General features: G+C 38.9%; 1 protein-coding gene across 2 annotated transcripts; it reads left to right on the top strand.

Moving 5' to 3' along the window:
* HSPH1 (heat shock protein family H (Hsp110) member 1) lies at positions 1-24,319 on the top strand. 2 transcript variants are annotated; one of them, XM_030308851.1, is made up of 18 exons: positions 1-523; positions 3,027-3,084; positions 4,926-5,066; positions 5,771-5,893; positions 7,623-7,722; positions 8,841-8,974; positions 9,409-9,653; positions 10,456-10,684; positions 12,133-12,239; positions 12,488-12,621; positions 14,432-14,640; positions 16,264-16,395; positions 18,931-19,068; positions 19,945-20,070; positions 21,773-21,880; positions 21,960-22,079; positions 22,298-22,459; positions 23,418-24,319. In XM_030308851.1, exons 1-18 carry the CDS (start codon positions 417-419, stop codon positions 23,622-23,624), a joined length of 2,580 nt encoding a protein of 859 aa, XP_030164711.1. In that variant the 5' UTR covers positions 1-416; the 3' UTR covers positions 23,625-24,319. The 2 variants fall into 2 exon arrangements, with proteins under 2 accessions (XP_030164711.1, XP_030164721.1); XM_030308861.1 differs by lacking the exon at positions 16,264-16,395.
* The last annotated feature ends 2,006 nt before the right edge of the window (positions 24,320-26,325 follow it).

The following is a 26,325-nucleotide window of genomic DNA, read 5'->3' as shown; positions in this document are numbered from 1 at the left end:
AGGGGCCGGTGGAGGCGCCGGTGAGTAAATGCCGCAGATTCTGGAAAGTTCTGATCAGTGCGATACATAAGGCTGAGGAATTGGGACCTCCCCTTTTGGGTCGGTAGTTGAGCGCCGCGCCGGTGAGCAGCGGGTGCAGATCGAGACAGTCCTCCCGAGCTTGACGAGCGCCCCGCGGAGACCGAGCGCCGCTTTCTCCCGTGCTTAGTCCTCCGAGTGCTGCCACTGTGCCCGGGAAGCCGGAGGCGCCGGCAGGCGGGCCGTTCGCGTTTCCGTCCGAGTGACAGAGGAGCGGTCGGACCCCGCGGGAGCCGCGCGCGGCCGGGGCAGGAAGCGGCTGCCGAAGCAGCGGGAGGGCGGCAGGAGGACGCAGACCCAGAGCCGAGGCGGAGGCGGAGGCGGACCGCGACCCGGCCATGTCGGTGGTGGGGCTGGACGTGGGCTCGCAGAGCTGTTACATTGCGGTGGCCCGGGCTGGGGGCATCGAGACCATCGCCAACGAGTTCAGCGACCGCTGCACCCCGTAAGTGGGAGCCTGCGGGGGCGCCGGGGGAGGTTCTGGAGTGCGGAGAGAGCGCAGGGGCCGGGGCTGGGGACCGTGGGGACCCGGGGCTCGCGGGCGGGCTGCGGCGCGCCGGGCCGAACGGAGGGCGGTGTGGGTAGCGGTGCGCCCCTGGGGAAGGTTGGGAACCGGCGGCCCGGCCCGGCAGGACGCTTGCCCGACAGGGGTGGGGGCTTGCCGTCGGGACTGGAGGGGGGTCGTTTTGGCGATCCGGAGGCCAAGAATAGTCTCAGAGTGGAGAGTCCCAGGGTCGTCGCTTCTGGGGCGGGCTTCCTACTGATGGGAGAGCTAAGGCCAAGCCCGCGATTTCGTTCCCTTTTCTTGGCAAGCCTCGGTTCGCTGCTTCCGCGGCCGCCCCCGTTTCCCCACGCGGCTTCTGAGCTGACTGAGCCGCCCCCAGCTTGTCCCCCTCCTTCCGAGCATGCCTCTGCGCACCGCAGATGCGGGGCTGCTGAGCTTTTTCTTCCGCATTGAGTCTCCGAAATGAACTAGAAGCTTCCAGAGCCTGTATGCTGCTGCTTGTCCAGTGAGCGGGCGGATTGTTGTTAGCGACCGCAGAATCACTCCTTTGATAGATGCCTTTTCTTGCGCACTTTCCGTTGCTAACGCTGGTAGACTTCGTGCCTGGGATCGTTTGTGAAGATGTGAACGGCCTTTTGCTCGTTTTAGGAGAGCCATTCAGGAGGAATCCTAAATCATGTTCTAGTTTATTAATTTTGCACAGTTTAAATAAAGGAGATAAGATGAAAATTGCACACTTTTGTGCTAGAATTCGGGGATGGATGTGGTCAGAATTAGAATGTTCTATTCCACAGCAGCATGGGGTGGGCAAGGGCAACATTTTATTAAAGCAACTTTTTCAAGGGGCTTATTTTCTGAAGATCATCATGCAAACACGCCTGCATGTACATTGATGGAAACAACTGATTCCTTCTCAGGAAAATTAATGTAGGTAGTAATTTTTTCAACGTCTGAAACCCAAGATAAAAAGCCTAGAATGATACCTTGAGCTCACAGGTAGGATGACCGTGTTTGTATCGCTGTTTGAGTGCAGATGGCCATTTGTGAAGGTGAATGGAAACTCAGAAAATTAGCAAATGTTTGGCATTGATAGTACCATTGGAAAGACTTATTCCACGATTCTACCTCTTTGCAAATCTACAGTCTGTTCTTTAGATATGTAAAAGTCTGTATAATTGGAGTACGCTAAGAAAGACAGTATGTCAGGCTTTCCTGCTTAGGTACAATTCACATCTTTGTTCTCTTTGATCCAATAAAAAAGAAAAGCTGTTCAGATGAGACTAGGAAAATATTGTATATGTGACTGTGGTGACCACTGTAAACTGAAGACAGCAGGTATGTCCCTAGAAAAGGTAAACAGAGGGCAGCATTGGAGTTCCCTGTGATCTTGTTGATACAATAGATATTTGACTCACTTGCATTGGCCACTATTAATTTCCAAGTGGAAAATGAGTAAAGTCGTTCTGCAAGTGAATGGTTACTCTAGTCCTAGAATGTTACTTTGTTTTCAGAGGGTTCTAGCCTTCGCTTGAACACTTCTCCGGCTTTTAGGATGCTATTTAGAGCACCTGCACAGATAATTTGGGTCTAGGGTATCAGAGCAACCTTAAACTTGATGCAGCCCCGTGTTTAGTGCCCTCAGCATATTCCCACTTTGTTCACCTACCTGCGCCTTGATTTAAAATCTGATTTGCGTTCCTCCTGACAAGACTTGAGTTTATCTGTGCTCTGTGCTACCATTCCATTTCCATTGCTGAGAAGGCTGCCTCACAGAGGTCATTTTTCATCTCTTCAAAGCTGACTTAATTAATGGAACTAATTATTCATGCTTTTCCCTCAACAATTATACTCTGTTTGCTGTGGTACTTGCTCTGCATCATACTTACTTGGCCTCCTTAAGTAGAGTTCCCCGTAGGACCCCTTTGTGCTTTTAAACTGCAGAAACCTAACTTAGGCCAACTTGTTTGGATTCACATAAATCTGTTGATCCTGAAGGGGTGGAGGTATATCAGGACAGTAATCGGTATGACAGTGATACTTAGATTTGTACAGAGTTGCCAACTGAGAGTGGAATTCACTCCATATATTTTGCTGATCATGTGGCTAGGGCCAAATTAATAATTCCCTTTATTCAAAGTATTTTCAGAGTTAATGTCCATTTCCTAATAATTGGGGACCTCGAGAATTACACGGGTATTTGAAGTAATGGAAAATGCCCCCTGAGCCATGAGCAGACTTTTTTGGCTAACTGCCGGTTAGATTAGATTCTCAGAGTAACAATTAAGTGGGCTTCTACTAAGTATCTGACTAAAGCTTTAGACTACAACATTGTGCCCTACTTGTGCCGCCCACCAGCACCCCCGACGTGGGTAGGAAACTGGTGTATTATTTTCTCGTCTATGCTTTTCAACATTTTGAGACCTGTGGTTTGTATATTTTCTAGATCTGTCATATCATTTGGATCAAAAAACAGAACCATTGGAGTTGCAGCCAAAAATCAGGTATGTTCTTTAAGACCATTCTGGTCACGTTTTTAAGGGAGAGGTTATGAAATATCGTAGGCTGTTTATGTTTGAGTTTTAGAAATGTAATGTACGTATCTTATAAGAGCCCTTAGATGGTTATTTTTTCTTTGTTCCCTTCCTCTTTCAGTGAGTAAGATCTGTCTTAACTTTCTAATCTGCCAACCTTTTTAGTGATTTTGCTACCTTCTAATTTATCTAATTTTTAAAAATTATAAATGAGACACCTAAAGTTCTTTCATGTGGAATTGTGATACTCATTTAAGAATTAAGGAAGATTTCTTCTAGAAGTTCTATATTTTAAAAGCATTTTCAGGTTATTTAGTAAGGTAAGACTGGGAGAACTGTCTGTCTAGATGTGTGCCGTCTTCAGGGTAGCTGTTAGATACACTTGAATTTGCCTCCTCTGCATTGAAATGGGAAGTAAGTAGGACATACACATGAGCTTTTGAAGTCTTACAAGGAAGTAAAGTATCTCATCAATATTCAACATGAGTACATGTTGAATGACAGTATTTTGGATCTGTTAAACTAAGTCACTGAAATTAACTTCACTTGTTATTAATGTGACTAGAACATTTATGTATGCCCCTTCCATTTAGGGCTCACATTATAACCAGGAACCCTTAGGGTTGGGGAGGAAAAAAATAAAGGAAAAGAACGTGAAATTTGAAATCTGTTTGGAGAGGCTGTAAGAAAGAGATTGAAAAAATTCTTTTAAACACAGAAAATAGTACTGCTGAAAAAGAAGCAAAACTCTAAACCCTGGAATGCTATAATAAGGCAAGTTGGAAGAGATACAAGGCAAAGGAGAGAAAAATAGCTATGCACACTCAAAATGGTGTACTTAAAAGAAAAGGGACACATCAGTGGAGGAACTGTCTCCCTCAATATGGCTATTTAGAATATTGATATGCCAGACCTTAAAATGCTGTTGCAGTTTTTTTGTGGTTCTGTGAGGAGACTCAGTGGAGGCTCAGATGTAGCCTGTAGATTACTAGATACACTTCAACTCCATTTCAGAATCACAGGGAATTTTAGTACATAAACATGCTTAAATTCCATGTTTGAAAAACTGCCAGGCTGTATTCCTCCCTTTAAAAGAAGTAGACCAGAGAAAACAGTCAATAGGAAACTGTTCTGGTATTTTCATTACTTTAGAAGTCTGTTTTTAATCTTTTAATTGTTTCTGTATTTTAAATACAGTTTTCACTGTTGAGTGCCTTGAGTGAAATATACTATGAAGTGGGACTTTTTAATCCGGAGTCTAATCATCAAAAATAAGCAGTTAAAAGTCACTTAGAAATTTTGAATGATCCTCGCTGCTTCTGCTTTTTGGTACCGATAATTAACATTCCATGATTATAGCAGCCCGTGTATTTTATGGCACAAAATGTTTATCCTGACCAATTAACAATTTATTAGACTATAACAATTAACATTAACTTTTTTTAAAAAATGTAATTTGACTTGTAGTGCTTTTAGATCTCCTTATTCGTGTATTCGGTGGATATAAAACTTAGTAAGTTTAGTGGGGAAAAAGGAATGAAATAAAGGGATGCAGTTATTGATTTGTTCAGGGCTTTAGAGGTAGTTTCCCAATCTTTGATTTTATCTTGCAGGGTTTGAAATCTTTTTAAAAGTCTGTAGTGACAGCATTGCCTCCTGTTCCTTCTCATTTCCTACCTTTTGGCATTTCCCAGGGTTGCGGAGAAAGTTACTTATGTTATGGTTTGAGTCGTACAATTGACTTTTTATAAAATTATAATTACCGATGTTCCAGTTAGAAAAAAAAAACTAACTTCTCATTTCTTTTTCAGCAAATCACTCATGCAAACAACACAGTGTCTAACTTCAAAAGGTTTCATGGCCGAGCATTCAATGACCCCTTCATTCAAAAGGAGAAGGGAAACTTAAGTTACGATTTGGTTCCAATGAAAAATGGTGGAGTTGGAATAAAGGTAATCTAACTGACTAACTTTAATGTGCTTAATAGGAAATGAAATTCACCTATAGAAAAAACGCCTAGTTCTTAATAAATGTTTACCTCAAATTTCTTAATTAGATGATCTTTTTTTTGTCAAGTTCTTTTAAACTGTAGGTATATGTTTTAATGGCCAAAAAGTATTTAAGTGGCATATATTGCTATACCTTAATTAATATCTTATGACTTCTTTATAATTGTTAAAATTTAGGTTTACTTAGTGGTGCTTAAAAAGTTCTCCATTGTGTTACAAAAGTCTGTTCCATTACAGCCCAGTTGCAATTGTTTGAAGAGCACTCGTGTAATGCAACCAGAGATCTGTTCTTAAACTAGCGGAGGCATTCCTGTGTTATGACCTACACAAAATGATATTTGTCACAGTGATTCATCTCTTCAGTTAGAATGGAAATTTACTACTTTGTATATAATGTTTTCACTAGTACTTTGGGTAGGGGGAAAATTTACCCTAGATTTTTTTCCTCTTCATCTCTAGAGAAAAGTTCTTTGTTGTATTTTGGGTTTGGTTGGTTTGGTTTTTGGTGTCCTGTTCCTTTCTTCTTTAATGACAGCTGCAACAATAAAGATTTTCTAGAAGAGGATATGTAATAATATATGGAAGTTAGTATTAGCATGTAAACGTTAAGTACTACAATGTTTAAAATGTTTCTTTCCCTCATATAGGTAATGTACATGGACGAAGAACATCTGTTTAGTGTGGAGCAGATAACAGCCATGCTGTTGACGAAGTTAAAGGAAACTGCCGAAAACAACCTCAAGAAACCAGTAACAGATTGTGTTATTTCAGTAAGTAGAATTCAACAAGGCAGTGTGTTTTCTTTTAATTTGCCTTTCTTCCTACCCTTTAAGTGTTATTACTAGAGATCAAAATCCTACTGGACTGTATTAACAGAGTGTTCAGGAGCATTTCAGAGTATGTTTGAGTGGTATTTTTAGCAAGAAGTTGCAGGAATTCCTGACTGGAGGTGCAAATCAATCTCTTGCGGGACTCTTTGAAAAGACTGGTCGGTTGAATTGGAAGATGTTCTAATGCTGTCCGTTAACAACACTGTTAGACAACCTGTATGCTTAACGGGGATTTTCAGAATTCTGTCCATTGTGAACCAGTTCACTAGAAGTTTTATGATGTAACCTACCAGTAGTGACAAAACTTAAAAGATTTTTAGCACTGGAAAATCCACTATCAGTTGGCAGTTGGTAAGTTATCAAGGGGTATTTGAAAAGGATAGAAGTCAGTCTTTTATTTGGACGCCAAAAAGGCAGCTGTAAATTCTGCTTTCCCAAATGTGTAGGGTCACCTTTTGATCTGCTCTGGTTATGCTCCGCACTAAGACTGTCTATAACGGACTACATCACGCGTGGTCTTTGCATTACAACATGAGCAGGGTGGCCTGCCCAGACCAGTCAGAAGCTTTGGTGACTGTGTCCTAGGATGTGAAAGGATGAGGCAGAGAGCCCTGTCTTGCCCTTGCAAGACAGAATATGTTCTACTAAAAAGGAGTATTGGGCTGTTGCATAGAGAAATAATATTAATCTCTGGTAAAATTAAGAATTAAGTTACAAGTCAGTAATTTTTCCTTTTTTTTTTTTTTTTTTTTTTTGCTAAGTAAGCTAATATGGAAAAACTGCTGAAAGCAGTGTTCCTGATTTGAAAAGTGAGCAGAGACCCACTTTTGCTCTTGCCTCTCTTTCTGAAGCAGCTACAAATACTTTGGGGAAAAAAATGAAAGCCACTGTACTAAGTTTTCTCTTAGGTACTTTCTAGTTAAGTGATTCTATGAATGTATTGTTAGATTCTCCTGAAGAGTGTCCTAGTTAAAGTGCTGTCCTAGAAAGTGATCAAAAGAATTAACCTAGCTAAAGCACAGGTCAGCACCATAAGAAATTTCATCCCATCCCTTGAGCTGTTTTTGCTCTTCTTTTTAGGAATATCAACAGGCTTTGCCAAAAAATGTTTTTGTTATCTTAACAGGTCTACAGAATTAGGAGGTACCCCATCATCTATTAATGCTTGAATACAGTGAATAGCAAACTGCAGGGCGGTGGTGTATACAAGAATTAACTGTGCGTTACCTTTAGGTACCTGTAGTATTGTCTGTAGTTTAGTTACGTTTAACATTAAATGTTGACTTAGCATTGTGGTTTCCAAATAAGAAGTTTCAGACTAGCTTGGAAATGGTATTTCATACACTTAGATTTAAAGCTTTCTTTTATTAGGTAGAGGCAGTTGTCACTATGTCTTAGTGAAGACGCCTGATTAATTTTTATTTTGGGTTAAAATTTGGTTATAGTAAAGATTACTTTGATAATACGGTTTTGGGGCATTTTTTTTTTTAAACAGCTACTCTTCTGAAAGTTACGAAACTTGCTAGAAACTAAGTGTAATTGTCTATTTCTGTTTTATAACTTTGATAGGCACATATTTATCTGGACTGTTGTTAATGTGTTATAAGTGGTTGTGAGGAATTTGTGTGTGTTCTAGACAACTTAAGGTTCTTTGTTTTCTTGTTGGTAGGTCCCCTCTTTCTTCACAGATGCTGAGAGGCGATCTGTATTAGATGCTGCACAAATAGTTGGCCTAAACTGCCTACGACTTATGAATGACATGACAGCTGGTAAGAAAAAAAAGCTACTTTTGTGTAGAAGTGAATATACTATAAAAACTGAGTTAAGACAAGTCAGATATCCTAGCCAAACATTTTTTCATGTACCCGTAGAAACATAGCCTATTAAAAGACATGGGTTAGATTTGAAAGCAGGAATTCTGGTTTTTTTTCAGATGCTTATGTTTAATGAGAAATTGTCACTGTGTCAGTTTATGAATCTGTTGTCATTAGGAAGTACTTCTAGGTATATATTTCAGTCCTTTGTATTATGTGTGTTGGATTTAGTTTTTTATTTCCTCACATGGTTTTTATAGTTAAATTTTCCCCAAACTTAGGATTTTGGGTTTCACAGCTACCATGGCTACGAGTATTAATGAGGTTAAAAAAATTTTTCCCCCTTAGTCATTGATCACTCATTTTCTATCAAATATTGATTTAAGCTGTACCATTTGCCAGACATTGTGTTAGGTACAGATAGGGTGGTGAGCGGACCAGTCACTGTTCCTTCCTCCTAGACCCTTTACTAGTTTTTTATGATTACAGGTGAGCAAAAAGTCAGTTACAATTTAGTGTATTCAGACAAAGCAAGTAAGACTTTATTCCAGAATATTTCTAATATGTGTATTCTTTAAAACTCTTAATTCAAATATCAATAAAGGTGTATTCTTAGGCTATACATGTTTAGAAACATGGTGGCTTCAAAGTTCAGAAGAAGCTGACCCAGTCTCCTTAAGGTAGATCAGTTACTTGCCTTGGCTCTAAAAAGAAATTGGTAGGAACTGCCATTGCTATAGTTGTATATTAAATTCTTAATTTTTTTGGATAAGCATTCTCCTGGCAGGTTGTGGTTAAAATGTAAGTATGGCGTAATTAGCCTGCTAATGTTTGTGGTTACATTTCATTGTATTTGCACCTTGTACATTTTCTTTGTCACATCTCTTCATTGAAAAGTAATAGAGCATTGTTCTAAAATCAGAAAGGGAAAAAATTATGCCATGAAAATTAGTATGAAGTCAGGTGTGAAAGAAACGTGTTCACCAAGTTTCCTGCATGTATAATTCTTTCGGTAATGATGAAATTCCGAAGAAAATGTGAAACAAGAAATTGAAACAGTTATTTTTTTGTAGTTGCTTTGAATTACGGAATTTATAAGCAGGATCTCCCAAGCCTGGATGAGAAACCTCGGATAGTGGTTTTTGTTGATATGGGACACTCAGCTTTTCAAGTGTCTGCCTGTGCCTTTAACAAGGGAAAATTGAAGGTAAAGTCATAAATTTGAACCAAATGACGAAAACATATTAAATGTGTTGTAGTTGTCATTACTTTAAGCTACTGAGCCTTCTTGACTTTGTGCTTCTTAGGAAGCAGAATTTTGGGTACTATAGTAACAAGGACTTATTCCTAACACTGCTCCCCATAAAGATGACGTGATTATTTTAGGAGACCCTTAAGTGTTCTTGCTTAGGAAGGAGAAGCATTTTAAGATTATCTTCTATGTAATCATTAAAAGTAAATTAGAGATTCAGCATTTCATTTGGATTTGGTGGTAACATTTTTCTTAGATTTCATGTTACTATAATTTAAATAAAAGTTTTGATCTTATTAGTCTTTAGTTGTTTGTGTAGTAATATTTAAGATTCTGATTAAAAATATGATTGAAAATAACCAGATTATTTGTTGTTTTAACTAAATTAGGTACTGGGAACAGCTTTTGATCCTTTCTTAGGAGGGAAAAACTTTGATGAAAAGTTGGTGGAACATTTTTGTGCAGAATTTAAAACTAAGTACAAGTTGGATGCAAAATCCAAGATTCGAGCACTGCTTCGTCTGTATCAAGAATGTGAAAAATTGAAAAAGCTAATGAGCTCTAACAGCACAGACCTACCACTGAATATCGAGTGCTTTATGAATGACAAAGATGTTTCCGGAAAGATGAACAGGTGCGTCTTGAATTCTGCTAGATTAAACAGAAGAAACTTCTTGCTGAAACTATAGCCCAGGTGTCAGTCTAGCTGTGGTGTTGAGAGTCTTGGTCCACATTTTCAAGATTATATGCTATATACTAGGACTGTTCACACCATTAGAATTAGGGTCACTTGTGTGAAAAGATTTTTTATTTTTTTAAAGAATAGGTTTTGTTGGGGTTTTTTTTTAATGTTTGTTTATTTTTGAGAGAGAGAGTGGGGGTGGGGGGTGAGGACAGAGGATCTGAAGCAGGTTCTGTGCTGACATCAGGGAGCCTGACGCGGGACTTCAACTCATGAACCGCGAGATCATGACCTGAGCCGAAGTTGGACACTTAACCAGCTGAGCCACCCAGGTGCCCCTACAAAGAGGTTTTTTAAAAAGATCTTTGCTAAGTGTCCTCATGATGAAATCTTTTTAGTGTTTATCAACTCTCGGTGTTTCTGGGCTAGTAATTGAATAATGGTTTCACAAAAACCATTTAGGAGTAAAACGGCAGTCTATTGAATGGTGATTTTTTTCCATTAACGCTGGTAGAACTAATTTTTCCCCCATTTCTTTTCTGTACCTGTTCTGTATATATATATATATATATATATATATATATTTTAAAAGTTAACAAATTACAGTACAGTTAAATTTGGCCCATACGGAATGGAGGTTGTCTGAGGAAAAACAAATTCATTGGGTTAATATTATTTTCAAAAAAAATAGAACAAAGTATTGGCTTTCAGATGCTTTTTCTAAAAATTTATAGTGTTCCTCTTATTTGCCAAGGGCACAATTTGAAGAACTCTGTGCTGACCTCCTGCAAAAGATAGAAGCTCCCCTTCATTCCCTTCTGGAACAGACTCAGCTCAGAGTTGAAGATGTGAGTGCGGTTGAGATCGTTGGAGGCACTACACGAATTCCAGCCGTGAAAGAAAAAATTGCCCGATTCTTTGGAAAAGATATTAGCACGACACTCAATGCGGATGAAGCAGTAGCTAGAGGATGTGCACTGCAGGTATTACGTTCTCAGCCCTCCTTTCTCTTGCTGCTCGTTCCTTAAGCCATTTCTGCTTTGTTTCATTGTGGTGGGGTCATACAGTAAGCAGAGCCTTGTGTCTAATAGATACCACAAGGGAGCACGCTTCCAAAAACATCTGTTAAGGCTGTGGGGAGACCAGGATTTTCAGATCTGGAACATCTAGGAAATTTCTGATTAAAAGAAATTTGCAGCTGATGTTTCTTGAACTGTGGATTAGGAATAGGCATGATTCTGAGGAGACACGGGAAACACAACTGTAAAGCATGAATCAGTTGTGTGGTGTTGACAGTTGTTACAAAACACACAGGGGGATTAGAATAACAATGTGGTGCAATAAGGAATTGATTTGGGGGAAATTTCCTGGGCTAGGAGTATTAGTTAACAAGTGATTTTAGAAAATAGCTGACCCCCTTCCCCCTAATTGATTTTAACTTGCTTATCAAGTAAGAAGGTGGCTCAGAGGCTCAAGTGTGTTTGGCAGAGCAAAAGCACCAAAACTAGAAGTTGTTGATAAGAAAAGCAGCATCTATAGTTAGGATATCACAGTCTGATGTAAGTAGTTTTGACTAAGTTCCAAGTTAACAATCCTTAAATTTTATTCTAGTTCATACAGTTATTTTTGATATAAAGCAAAGCAAGAGATTCTATACACAAAGATATTTAGAAGGACTATACTTAATACTTAAAGAAGAACATATAGGTACTCATTATTGTTAATTATCTGTTGTATCATCATGATTCGTCATGGGGTTTTTGTTTTTGCTTTTTTCCTTGATAATGGAGTATGCCCCCTTCCCTAAGAAGTCTCCCAACTCCCCAGAACATCGGAAGTGTATCATTTCTTTAGAGGAAGAGCTCACTTTTGGTCTCTCTTTTGAAGGGTCCTATGCTAATCAGAAACTGACTTTTAGCGTAGTCACATATTTAGTCATTTTTATGTAACTACTCTAAATCCACCTGTCTGTTGGGTGTCATCTACCCCAAATGTGAATTTACCATCACCTCCTTCATAAAATTCCTTGCAAATATGAATATTTGGGGTTTTATCTTTTTTCAGTTTCTTAGACATTCGAAAGATGATGTGGACAGAGCTGTTTGTGGATATATACACAGGTTCAAAAGTGGTACAGCTTGTAATTGAAGTTGCTGTCAGGACATTTCTGGAAAGGTCCATGTTTTTTCCCAAGCTCCTATGAAACTTGCTGTTAGTTAACTGTTGCCATCCTAAGATTCATTGTATTATCTGTCTTTATATTTAGTGATTGGCATAGTATTTACATGATAAATCCTTTGCACTTAAGACAGTGTGTACCGTAAGCAATTTTGATTTTGAATTTAAACTTGATATCCGATTTTAATTAAAGGGTGAGTGCAATTATTTATTCATAGCCTCCTGATAATCCTTTTTCTTTTTTCCTTTTAAGTGTGCAATTCTTTCCCCAGCATTCAAAGTTAGAGAATTTTCCATCACGGATGCAGTTCCCTTTCCAATATCTCTGGTGTGGAACCATGATTCAGAAGATACTGAAGGGTAGGTAGCAGAAGATAACTATTCAAATACTGTATTTTAATATCAAGGAAAATTAACAAATGACTTTTACAGTTGAGAGTCTGATTATTGGGATCTTTGAACAACCAACCTGATCAAAATATTTCTCTCATTTTGGTGTTAATAAATGGTGGGCTAGAATTGGTAGAGATCTCAGAGTGTTTATTCAGTTTGTGTAGCACAGTAAGTTTACATGTTTGCAATACTGAATGCTTTTTCCTTTCCTCTAGTGTGCATGAAGTATTTAGTCGAAACCATGCTGCTCCTTTCTCCAAAGTTCTCACTTTCTTGAGAAGGGGACCTTTTGAGCTAGAAGCTTTCTATTCTGACCCTCAAGGAGTTCCATATCCAGAAGCAAAAATAGGTGAGCCATTAATTTTTTGTGTTTATGCTTTTAAAGACTTAGTGTACAAATGTAAAAATTTTTCTTGATGTCGAGTGGAGTAGAATTCCACGTAAAGACATTGTTGATTTAGAATAATGGTGATGGAGGAATCTTTTCCTTCTATGGATGAAGAAATTGGCCAGTAGAGATGAAATGACTTGCTGGTGCCACTGTTACTTCCACATATTTGTGTTTAGGGACTCTTCAGTGTTTTTTCTCTTCTGATGCAGTCTCTATTTGAAGCATCAGCACCTACTTTTACTGTTAACCTTTCTTCTGGATGGAACGTTACTTCCAACTTAAAACCTGCCTCAGAACCCAGTGAAAAAAGTACATCTTTTTTGGTACACTTTTCTTGGAGAGGTTTGGCACTGTCTGTTTTGACTCCTAGTTACTGGAAGTCTGTTGGAGAGCTACAGATACATCTTCCTGCGTGGCCATGTCTCTTTCCCGGGCTGAGGGCGAAATTCGCCAGCATCGCTAGATGTGTTCCGGACTCACCCTTGCCCCATACCTTTTTGTAATGAAGTTGTTTGAAGGAGTCTGACCTGACCAGTTGTGTCTTCTTTCTTATTATTTAAGACTAAAAGTGTACTGGCACAGATTGTTTGGTTTTGTTTTTAAACAGTTTTTACGAATTTATTGCTAAGAAATTGTTGAATAGAGACTGAACTTTGAATAGATAGGTTGGATTCTATGCATTAATTCCCCATCATGCAAAGGGTATAATCCAGGTTTTTTAGTATGTCATCAAGTTAACATGTTACCACCAAAACCAAAAAGCTTAGACATACTTAAAGAACGGTCTTGAATTTCTCTTTCTCCTGTGACTTGTCTTGGATGCCCCATAGTAAATGCTGTTTCTTTAATTAATTTCCTGACCTCTAGTGATCTGATAATTATTGAATGTCAATTCCAACATCTTTCACTGACCTGGTAATTAAATATGTAACTTTCTGTGTTTGTGTAGACAGCGCCTTAAATATAGGGCTGTTAAATCCCATATAGTGCTTTGCACATATGAGGTTCAAAATACTTAATTTTGGTTTAGTGATCTCTGGAATAAAGCTATTGGTGGAGATGATAGCTAACACTTAGCACTTGGTTCTGTAGTTTTACATGCTCACTGTAAACACTTGCCAACTCTGTCCGTGGAAACATAGGTTAAATAACTTGAATTAGGACACATAGCCTGGGTTCAAGCCCAGGCCAGAGTCCACACTCTTAACCCCCCCTGAGTAATGGCTCTGGAACTACTGTATTTTGCATAGTAATTTCAGACTTTGATAAACAGGGGTTATCAAAACCTCTCGTATTTAAGACCTAGGGAAATGTTTTGATTATTCAGTCAGAAAAACCGTATTCCCTGAAGACCCTGTGGGATTAAAATGCATCTGGTGCTTGATATCGCTTGAGATCCATCTACCTTACACTTGGTAACAGATTTTCCAGTCTAGTTTGTCCCTTAGCACCAATCTGGAGAAACAGGGTAGGAGGAGGCAGGGACTGCTTGTCAGCAGTGCAATATCTATGTTAAATACACCCAATCACAAGAGTGCCCTTGCTTTTGAAGGTTTTATGGCATATTAAGACTAATCTCAAAGCATTGAAGTTTACCATATAACTAAGTTTATTTTATGTTTGTAGTGAAAAAGATTCTTAATTCAGTTGGTAGAGAAAATTGGGGAGATTTAGGACTAGCATACTTTCAAGCTGTATTTTCGGGCCTTTGACTTCTTTACGGAGATTTAGATGCACTTCTAAAATTGCCAATTTCTTTTTGTTCCAGGCCGCTTCGTAGTTCAGAATGTTTCTGCGCAGAAAGATGGAGAAAAATCTAGAGTGAAAGTGAAAGTGCGAGTCAATACCCATGGCATTTTCACCATCTCTACAGCATCTATGGTGGAGAAAGTCCCAACTGAGGAGAATGAAGTATCTTCTGTTGAAACAGACATGGAGTGTCCAAATCAAAGACCAGCAGAAAACTCAGACACCGAGGTAAGTTTCTGGATCACCCTTTGTGTTTGAATATATAGTAGATTTAATTCTATAGGAGAAGGGTAGGGAAAGGTTAAAATACATGTTTCTTAATTTTGATTAGAATTTTGGGTAAGGGTGATAATAGCAATTGCTAGGTGATGATAATATACAGCCCAGAATTTGATGACTTATGATTAAATTCTATATAGCTTAATTTGAACTGGCACATTACAATATAACTAGAGTCATAAAGTTTCTCTGAATTATTTTTTTAAAGGCATCGACCACATATTGAGAAGGCGGTGTTGACTGATGATTAAGAAAAAAGACTTAAAAAAATTAATGTGGTGGAATATATACCAAATATTAAAGATTATTTTTAAAAATTGTGAAGTTGACTTTGGTATTTCAGGACTTGCTTTTATTTACATGGTTTGCACTTTTGTTTACATGGCTTGCTGTATTGTGGGAGGAGGGAAGAGAAGTATCTACATAGAGAATAGAAAGTTGTTATTGTTCACGTTCTTAATTTAGACTTTTGTTAGCATGAGTGCAGAAGAATTTTAAGAAACTTCAAGATAGATTAACTGTTAGAGTTTACTTTTGGATAATAATCACAAATAGCTTACGTGAAGAGGCAGGTGGTGTAATGTTTTAGTTAACATGTGAGAAAGTATGGTATCCTGTGGCCACACAACTCTATTAACACTGTTACCATTTCTAGAACGTTTAAAGAACATTTACATCTGAGCCTTCATTTTCTCATTTAGAAAAATTTCAAAATAATGAGTTAAATGACCAGTGCCATATACTTTGCCATTTGGCGACAGATACCATTATTCTAATACCTGTTGTATCAATCTCTTAGTGCCTTTTGGGTATATTTACATCATGAGTGCCTTGTTTTTGAATACTTCAGTGTCTGCCTTAGAATCTTGAAGTTCTGAAAGAAAATTTTAAGAGGCTTCAGGGTGGATAGAAAGTAGTTAAATTAGAATGTTTTGGGCTTTTCCCGAAGATGGGAAAAGAGTATAGCAAGCACTGATTATTGGGGATTGAGTTCTACTAACATGTAGCGTGTATTCTTTATCCTGAGATCTTCTGAGGTGGAAATGGCTGGATCCCAAAAAGAAGGTGGGGACGGATGCGGTCTTGGGTATCTGTAAGCTGAAATGATGCATCCCTGAATGACTGATAGTTGGCTATTTTATGCAACTGTTCATTTCATTGAAATGGAGCTGTGTTGAGATGCTCACAGCTGCTGGTGAAATTTAAGTTTTGGAATCTTGTTTTTTGGGAGAGAGGCCTGGAGTCAACCTACTTTTTGTGCTTTTGAGAGCTTAAGAGCTGTACAAAGCTAGGTGAAAGTTTCTTAAAGGAGAGTTCTTGACTCATCACATCAATCAAAATGCCTACTTGGTTATTTAACTATATTAACTGCTATCGTTGAAAGAATTTCTTACAGGTTTAAGATTTGTAAGGAGTTTTCATGTGTTTATTTTGCTTTTATCCAGTCTCTTTTTTCCCCCACTTATTAAGACTTCAGAAATTGAGTGTACTGTCTTTGGTGCCCTATAACCTATTAAATTTATACAAGTACACCTGCTTTCTACATCCTTTGTGCCTGGGCTTTCATTTCAGAAAAATATCCAGCAAGACAACAGTGAAGCTGGAACACAGCCCCAGGTACAAACTGATGGTCAACAAACCTCACAGTCTCCCCCTTCACCTGAACTTACCTCAGAAGAAAACAAAATCCCAGATGCTGACAAAGTGAGTGACTCTTCTAGTTCATTCCTTTAGACAATGTTGCAACATGTGATCATTAATGATATCATTAAATCTGCAGTTTCAAGAGCAAGCACCAAGTTATCTTATTCTGGGTAGGATTTTTCTTCTGTTAATTTTTTATGTGTTTTTCAATTAAAATGAGTTAGAGGTACTCAAGCTCAACTCAGGAAACTGAATATCCTGCTTTAAACATGACAGCTTCTCTTGATGAACTGCTGCTCCGAGCAACAAGAGATGAATGCATGGCATTTCTTGTCTTCTCTGGTGCCAGACATATCTGCTAATGTGAGGAGCAGAAAGAGCTACATCCCAGTGCTGTGTGATGAGTTCTTACTTGCATTAGTCTGATGATAAATACACGGGCTATAGGAGTCTAGTAAACTTTTTTCTCCTCTCAAGTGACCTGTCAAATTAATTATGATCTGGTAACAACCAGATCGTACCTCAAAGTAATTTTGCTTTGCCATGCTTCCACAGTATGTACTGGAAGCTAGATGATTTGTGTGGTGTTCCTTGAATAAATGACAGCTTCTAATAAGCGAACCTTTAAAATTCATGGTCCGATAGATACCGCCAAGTTTCCATTGTGACTCCAGATCATTCTGTGCTTTGCAGAACTTCCACTTTTTGTGCAAGTTGCATGTAAATTATTAATCTTTCATTAGTGATTTGGTTCTCTCTTACCCTCCGATGAATTCTAGAATTGTTCATTGGCAAAAATACATTATACACTTGGTAAAAGCTTTCAGTTTTTAATCTCATGCCCTGATTGGTCCTGGCGGGGGGGGGGTCCTACTATGAGCTTTAGTTCCTGACTCTCTGAAAGCCGCCTTTTTCTTCTCTTCCAGAGTTGCGTGGTGGTGGAGGTGGTGGTGAAGCAGCTTTGCTTTCTTTGCCACAACAGCTCCCTGCCGTCCCCATCCTTCCCCTTCACGTAGCGTTGAGCATGAACTGACTTGTGCTGATGGTCTCAGTACCTGTCTGGAACATAACATGGGGCACCATCTCATATTCTTAGTTGTAGGTGGGACTGATAGCAGCAGACCCTCTGGAACACTGTCACATACTACTTTGGAGATTCTTCATCGTGCCTTGTCGAGTGCCATTTTGTGATGTATTGGTTTAGTCAGTAGTCGGTTTAATGTTGGACCGTCAGAGAGTCTTATGCTGACTTCACTGCCACACATGTGCTGTCATCCATTCGTTTCCCAAATATCTGTCGTACTCCTGTGTTTTGCTAGGTATAGATGTCATCTAACTCATTTTCCTTGTGGTTCGTGCCCCCGGAGCATGCATAGTCTGTTGGGGGGTCTGTGCGCTAGAGTGAAGAAGGCATGGGGACTGCGGGCTGATTGGCAAGATCATTGTGGGTGAGGCAGCTGGCCGCACTGAGACCTGTGACTCAGGAATACTGAAATAAGTCTGGGAAACAGGAGTTCTAGTCCCGTCTCTGTCTTCATCATTTTAGGCAAGCCGCTGAACCTTTGTCAAGTCCCAGTTTCTTCTATGACATGCCTAGAGCTTCAACCTTTTTTTTTTTTTTTTTAACTCCCCAGAATTATCCACCGGTGGTGTTTGCCGTATCGATGGGCTATTCTTTCCTATTTGGCCATCCCAGCCAGTCAGGGTATATGTTTTATACCCCTTGGTTTTTCTAATCTGTTCTACAGCTGAGTTTCCTAAATTGTGTTCTTTACCATCTCAGCTAGTAGGAGCCTATAGAAATGGAAACACAGAAAAGTCCTGGAAAATTAAAGGCAATAGGAGAGATACTTACTTCTTTAGCCCTGTATTTACATATTTTTAAAAACTGCAGTAAATTGTTAGTGTTTGCTGCATCATTTCACTTTCTATATTAAGGCTCTTTGTCTCTTTTTACCTTACAGAGTTGCTTGTGAAAAGTGGGATCACTCAAAGACAGATAATAGGAATAAGGATACTTATACATATGCTTACATATATGTATGGGTGTGTGTGTATATATATAATCCCCGCATTCAGCAGGAAACTTTAAAAGGCACTCATCAGTATAGTGCTAATTATAATTGCAACAGGTATAATAGTGGGATACAGGGATTTAAGTATGTATTACAGGAGTAGATTGGTCCTAACATGCTTAGCATTGGTCATAATCTATCTTGTTACTATTAAAGTTCTAGACTATTATTTAAAGATGTGGCAATTTAATAATATTTTTGACTTTTGGAGTCTGAAATATTGTTGAAGGGGGTTAAAAATTAGAGAACTATGAGGAAAAGCTTTAGCAGGAGAGATTAACTTTACCATGCAAAGAGAAAAATATCCTGAATTCTTGAAGGAAAGTGTGACATGTTTAACTTGTAACTGCAGCCCAGTGTAAAATGTGTGGTGGGAATTAGACAGTCTTCGACATTCTTCTAAAGTTTAGGGACTTTATTTTTGCCTAAGTCATCAGTAAGTATGATAGGGAGATACTGTTGTCATTGTTTCAAGGATTATGTAAGAATTTTTCCACTTCTTTTTTACCCCTTCCCTAAGGTAAATGAAAAGAAAGTTGACCAGCCTCCAGAAGCTAAAAAACCCAAAATAAAGGTGGTGAATGTTGAGCTGCCTATTGAAGCCAACTTGGTCTGGCAGTTAGGGAAAGACCTTCTTAACATGTATATTGAGACAGAGGTAAGTGCTTCAGGTAAATATTTTTCATTCTGCTGTGTATTTAGTTGTTTGGCCCTGTTACCCATATTTCTAATAGATAAATACGTACACTTCTTTCCCATACTCCCAAGTTCTATACAGTTTTAGGAATAGGATGAGTCCATAACTAATGGTTTTCCAATTTAATGTTTTTAACAAGCTTTATTTATAGTTTTGCATCCTTTTGAAAGAAAGCTGTACCGTAGATCATTCTGCCAGGTATATAATTGATTGCCCAAGTTCTTGGAAGAAATCGGATGCCAGTATGTCCTAGCACAGAGCACAATGCAATTGGTATTTCAGGCCGCACTACATATTTCTGTTACAGTACGTTGTGCTTCTTTGTAGTCTAGAATATGTGAACATAATTGAGATTCCGTTTTATTTTGCTGAGATGGCAACGTTGTGCTTAGAAATTTAATAATTATACCTCACTTATATTTCATAAGTGGGTAAATAAATTTATAGTCCTTAATTTCAAATATGGTGGCGGAATGGTGTGACCATTATACGCTTGCCGATATTAATCCTAATAGGAGACGATCGTATAACTACCTAAAAAAAATAATAAATTACAGCGGATTGGGTTTTTCCCCCCTTGGTATTAAACCTGAGATGCGGAAGCTATGTAATTTATTACCTAATTTTTTTTTTTTTTTTTTTAAACACAACCTACTATGTGTATATAGTAAATGAAGAACTTTGTAAGATTTATTGGAAGATTCATGAGTGTATGTTAGAACTGTTAACACTTTTGGGGGCAGGGGTATATAATTGTTGATTTTAACACCAGAGTCTAGTTAAAATTTAGTTACAGATAACAGAAGACTGGAATTGACCTTTTCTGTTTTCTGATAGGGTAAGATGATAATGCAAGATAAATTGGAAAAGGAAAGAAACGATGCTAAAAATGCGGTGGAGGAATATGTGTATGAGTTCAGGGACAAGTTGTGTGGACCATATGAAAAATTTATATGTGAGCAGGTATGTGTAGAGCATTGTTGTTTTCTTTTTTTTTTTTTTTAATTTTTTTTTCAACGTTTTTTATTTATTTTTTGGGACAGAGAGAGACAGAGCATGAACGGGGAGGGGCAGAGAGAGGGAGACACAGAATCGGAAACAGGCTCCAGGCTCCGAGCCATCAGCCCAGAGCCTGGCGCGGGGCTCGAACTCACGGACCGCGAGATCGTGACCTGGCTGAAGTCGGACGCTTAACCGACTGCGCCACCCAGGCGCCCGAGCATTGTTGTTTTCTTTTTCTGAGTTTATTTTGAGAGAAAGCGCACATGCACGCTCACAAGATGGGGAGGAGCGGAGGGAGAGAGAGAATCCCAAGCAGGCTCCGTGCTGTCCGCACAGAGCCTGATGCTGGGCTCAGTCTCACAAACCGTGAGATCATGACCTGAGCTGAAATCAAGACTTGGATGCTTAACTAACCGAGCCACCCAGGTGCCCCACGCTCTGTTTTTATTCGGATAATCTCATAAAGTGTTTCATCTCAAGTCTGACATTTAAATCTCTACTAGATTATGTAACGAGCTTTTTGAAAACGGAAAACTTGAAATAGAAATTGTATAAACAAAGTCTCAGAAAGAGGCCCGTTAGTGATGTGCAATTTTACATTCTAACTTATCCCAGTGACCCTTTAGTTGTTATCATCCACAAGAAAGAACCTATCAGACATTTACTCAGAGTCTGTGACACTAAAGGTATGGGGGCTAGAGGGATAAATAAGAGGAAAAAACCTTGCTTTTAAAAGACCTCAGACCTTTTTTTTTTTTTTTTTTTTTTAATGACTGGTTCCCTTGTCTGCTCTGTGGTCATTGTTTTATCCCATAAGACTTGTTCATGCAGTTGTTCCAAAGTTTATTGAGCACATTATTCCCCTTAGCCCTTTTCTAAGCTCCCAAAGTCAGTGTGGCTCTGAGTAAATCCCAGAAGACCAACTATGAAAGATGGGACTTGGAAAAAAATTGGCTAGATAGAAATTTGGGATGGTTTAGGGATTAATCCTGAAATTACAAGAATTTAAACTTGGAAGAGTCTGTTTTGTTCTAAGATCCTTGAGCTACCTTGTAATAAACTTTTGGTTTTTGGCTCTGCCCCGACACTTCCTGAATTTCTTAGATGGTTTGGATTCTGAAGGAGAGATGACCCAAAATAGGGTAGACCTCCTCAGGCTAGAGTAGAAATAATTACATGAATTGGTTCGGAAATGATTTAGGTTCAGTGATTGAATTGTTGTCAACTTGTCTGACATCTCCCTTTCAGTATTCGGTAGTTGTGGGAGTGAATAGAAAGTTACTTAGTCAAGGCCCAGTTGCTTTGGAGAACGGGAAGAGAACTGCTCTTCCATAACCACATTTCAGTGTATAGATTGTCCAACACTGGACTTCTGAGATACATCATTAAGTCAGTAAGCAGCTTACCAAAAACTCTCAGATGTCCCTGTGTAAAAGAGAAGCCAAAGAATTACAGTTCATCCCTCATGTAAAATGTATGGCACGGGTAGTGTTTATTGCTCCTTGATAACTTTTCAGTAAAGAGAATCCAGTTAATCAGAGTGCCTTCCTAGAAGTAAGATTGGTTACTTAGCGTTTAACACTTCTGAGGATGACTGTTTGGCTGTGAACATTTTTGCAGTAAAGTTGCAACTGATACGGATTCTCTTCTGTGTCCTATACAGGATCACCAAAATTTTTTGAGATTGCTCACGGAGACCGAAAACTGGCTCTATGAAGAGGGAGAGGACCAAGCTAAACAAGCATATGTTGACAAGTTGGAAGAATTAATGGTAAGCCCTTCTCTCCCCCTAGACTACAGACTTCTGAGATGCAGTTAGACAAATGCTAATTTATTACATTTTGTTTTAGAAAATTGGCACTCCAGTTAAAGTTCGGTTTCAAGAAGCTGAGGAACGACCAAAAATGTTTGAAGAACTGGGACAGAGACTGCAGCACTATGCCAAGATAGCCGCGGACTTCAGAAATAATGTAAGTCTTTTTATACGTCGCAAGGAAGTTAACCTAGATTTTAATAAACTAACACTGAGTTGAGGAGCCTTCGTTGTGAACACATCTTCCTACGTGAGACCTTTGTTTTTGTGTTTGAGACCAGAGGTAGGTTTGAACTTCATGGAAAATTGGGTCAGGCGAGATGTTATTGTTAAATACTTCGTTTCACAGGATAACTGTGCTTTTTTTCCATTCAGGATGAGAAATACAATCATATTGATGAGTCTGAGATGAAAAAGGTTGAGAAGTCTGTTAATGAAGTGATGGAGTGGATGAACAACCTCATGAATGCTCAGGCTAAAAAGAGTCTTGACCAGGATCCAGTTGTACGTGCTCAGGAAATTAAAGCAAAAATAAAGGTAAGCATTAATGTCTAATGTTTACTCCTGTGTTCTCTTTGGGACTCCAGTTGTAATCCTGTGAACTTGAGACAATTCTTTCTTTGATCAGTCTTTACCTCGTTCTGACTGAAACCAGATTTCTTACTAGTTCACTGTTGATACTTCAAAATACAGAAGACCTTATGTTTCTGTAAAATTCCCTTTTCTTCATTATTCATTTACTTCAATAAATAAATACATTTGTTGAGCGCCTACCATGTGGCAGCCATTGGTCACAGGTTAAACTGAGTGTACAGAGGCAGTCCCCGCCCCTGTCACAGTCCACCTGCTGGTTCGAGGAAGGCTTCGCAGCTTACAAGTGCGGAAGGAAGTGTATCAGATGGTGTCAGGTGCTGCGGCACAAATGAAAGTAGAGTGTTAGGATTCCGGGCACTGGAGAAGGACCCAGATTGGTATTGTATCAAGGAAGGTATTGCCAAGTGTGTGAGGCTTTAAAGAAAGCTAAGAAGAAAACCAAAGAATGCTTTTCATCTGCAAGAATGTTTAAACACAGTGAAGGTTAAAGAATCGTGAGCCTTTGAAGTCAGGGGGCTGTAAACTTAAATCCCAGCTCTTCACTCACTGGTTTTCCTGATCGTGAGGTTAAATTATCCAGCCTCTCTGAACCATCTTCTCTCTCCTACATAGATGGGGATCATAATTCCTACTGTCTAATACTGTTGTGAGGATTAAGTGAGGTAATATAATCTAGGAGTACTTTTCAAGTTCCTGACACATCCTACAAGAATATTCTCTTCTCTCTTGATCAGGCCTCAAGCTATAGTTTTGGGCAAGTATAACGAGAAAATGAATTCCTTGAGCTGTATATAATTGGAGTTGGTAGAAATGTACCCGTTCACGTGTGTTATGAAAGTAATTGAAAATGACTGGATGGATCTGAGTTACCCTGATGACGAGTTTTGTTTTCCTTGCTTAGGAGTTGAATAACACCTGTGAACCCGTCGTAACACAACCCAAACCAAAGATCGAGTCACCCAAACTGGAAAGAACTCCAAATGGCCCAAATACTGATAAAAAGGAAGAAGATTTAGAAGGCACAGAAAATCTGGGTGCCGAGCCTCCACGTCAGAACGGGGAGTGTTACCCTCACGAGAAGAGGCCCGTTAACATGGACTTGGACTAGAGCACACTACGTCGGCTTCGTCCTTCAGTCAGTAGATGTTTCTGCCACAGTATGTGACTCTATATAACATACTGAGACTATTTATATTTTCTTTTTTAAGGATGTTTAGAAATTTTGTGTATTATATGGAAAGAGAAAAAAGCTTCAGTCTGTAGTCTTTATGATCCTAAAAGGGAAAATTGCCTTGGTAACTCTCAGATTCCTGTGGAATTGTGAATTCATACTAAGCTTCTGTGCAGTATTCCCATTTGCATCACTGAGGATGAATTTGACTTTTGTCTTTTGGAGAAAATAAACTGTACTGCTTGTTCAAGAGGGCTGTGATTAAAATCTTGAAGCATTTGTTCCTGCCAAGGTAGTTTTCTTGCATTTTGCTCTCCATTTCAGCACGTGTGTGGGTGTGGATGTTTATAAACAAGACTAAGTCTGATTTCATAAGGGCTTTCTAATATTAATTCTGTCCAATAGAATATGACTTTTTGCTTTGATATTAAAAAAATCCAATGAGTAAAGCAAAAGCTAGTGAAATGTGTTAGCAGCATGCAGAACAAAAACTTTCAACTCTATCTCTTGTTATACAGCACATTGTCATGTGAAGGCGTAAATTGGAAGAAATGTGGATTCTGTTTGTCACTGATATTGTGAAGCTTTTATGAGCTTTAAAATAAAGTTCATCTCATGGTGTCATTTCTAAACGGTTTTGTCACTAACTTACATGGGACTGAGGGAGAGGAAAAGCATGTAAACTGTAGCAGAAATGAAGTTCTTTCGTATGAAAAATCCCAATTTTCCCTTTTCTGATACCCCTTACATATGCTTTCTCCTGATAGAAAAGTAGCATATGTTTATTATATTAAACATGGTCTTTAATATCAAGTTGAATGTAACTCCCAACACCCAGAAGAAAACAACCTGTTGCGTATCTTTCGAGCCTTTTCCTCCTGATGACGGTGTGTGTGGGGACGGGTATACATGTTCCACTGTTGTGTAGGATGTTTTCTAAAACTGTGACCAAGGAGAGAAATACAGTTAGGTGTTGTAACTTTACTGCTCTACCGAGTTCCAATGTGAAGACATACATAAAACTGCTTTAGGGGCGCCTGGGTGGCGCAGTCGGTTAAGCGTCCGACTTCAGCCAGGTCACGATCTCGCGGTCCGTGAGTTCGAGCCCCGCGTCGGGCTCTGGGCTGATGGCTCAGAGCCTGGAGCCTGTTTCCGGTTCTGTGTCTCCCTCTCTCTATGCCCCTCCCCCATTCGTGCTCTGTCTCTCTCTGTCCCAAAAATAAATAAACGTTGAAAAAAAAAAATTAAAAAAAAAAAAAAAAAAAAAAAACTGCTTTAACCGGTCCCAGTGCCGGTGGAGAGCGGTTTGTCTGGGTCTTTTAATCTAAATCCCTCGGTGAATCCTGTCTCTATCTGCGTATTTTCTAAGGACAAGAAGTGTCAGGGGTGGGGTGGGGAAGACATGCTCATTTAGGATAGATGACAACCACGCTATACCCACTAAGGGCAGCAGTTTTATGCTCTTTTAATGAGGACCAATTTTCCCTTACCAAGGGGCGGAATTCATCTTTTATGTGCTGCCAGTCTGTTACAATAATCTGTTTAGCTACTGTGTGTCAGGCTTTTCAGAGTTTAGTCCTTAAAACAGCCCCGGCACTCCAGCTACTCCAATCTTAAATCCCACACTCAACAGTCATTCTGCACTAAGTAACTTGTCTTTGTTACGTGTGGCTTGTACTTCCGACATTATGAATTTGTTTGCCTACGTGTGTTTCATAAAGGTTTTATTCGTTCTTATTTGTAGTGTTTATTGATTTTCCATGTTACTATTGAGGATCTTAACCATTTGCCAACATTCAAACATTTTCCCACTTTGCAATTTCTTTTAACTTTGTTTTTCCATGTAGAGTTGACCTCGTGGTTTTTCTTCTGTTCTCTTAATGCACACTAATACATACTCATTGTACAGTTCCCCATTGACAGGTGAAGGTAGGTTAGTGTTCTGTGTACAATTGGGAAGCTCATAAAAGATGAAAGATTTTAAAGTACAAGAATGGGAAAACTTTTTTCTTCCATCCCCAAATAGTACCTGATGACAGAGGAACTATCAGCCTGTCCTAAATCAGTATTAAAGATGGGAAGTTTTCTGTAGTATCACTTTTCTGTAAAGATGAAGTCGTTTTTTGTTTTTTGTTTTTTTTTTTAATGGCTCAACTAGCTATAGTTTGCAGACCTCAAGATTGCATTTTTGGATGTTGGAAAACAACATTGTCAATGTTGACTACTTCATAATACATGTTAATATTCTAATATATGTCATAATATCACACAATTGTGATTTATCTAGCAATCACTTAGAATCCTCAAGGCATGGAGTAGTTTGGATAAATGCTCTATTTAACAAAACATGGAATTTTATATTTAATTTTAACTTAAATGGTCACTTTCTGACAATTATTCCTAAAAATATCTACTCACTGGAGAACATGGGCAGTAACCTGACATTGGCTGTGGCAACTTCTTACTATATATGTCTCCTGAGGCAAGAGAAACAAAGGCAAAAATAAACTATTGGGACTTTATCAAGATAAAAAGCTGCACAACAAAGGAAACAAAAGGCAAGCTACAGAATGGGAGAATATATTTGCTAATGATGTATCTGATAAAGGGTCAGTGTCCAAAATACCTAAAGGACTTA

The sequence above is a fragment of the Lynx canadensis genome, chromosome A1, assembly GCF_007474595.2.
Source record: "Lynx canadensis isolate LIC74 chromosome A1, mLynCan4.pri.v2, whole genome shotgun sequence".
Classification (NCBI taxonomy): domain Eukaryota; kingdom Metazoa; phylum Chordata; class Mammalia; order Carnivora; family Felidae; genus Lynx; species Lynx canadensis.
Note: the sequence above shows the minus strand (reverse complement) of the source record. Positions and strands in the feature narration are given on the sequence as shown.

What these genes read in the sequence shown, in the direction of transcription:
- HSPH1 (XM_030308851.1), top strand. Translation starts at nt 417, where the DNA reads ATGTCGGTGGTGGGGCTGGACGTGGGCTCGCAGAGCTGTTACATTGCG. An exon ending in TTAACAAGGGAAAATTGAAG is followed by an intron (nt 8,975 to 9,408) that starts GTAAAGTCATAA and finishes TAACTAAATTAG; the next exon opens with GTACTGGGAACAGCTTTTGA. An exon ending in AAATTAAAGCAAAAATAAAG is followed by an intron (nt 22,460 to 23,417) that starts GTAAGCATTAAT and finishes TTCCTTGCTTAG; the next exon opens with GAGTTGAATAACACCTGTGA.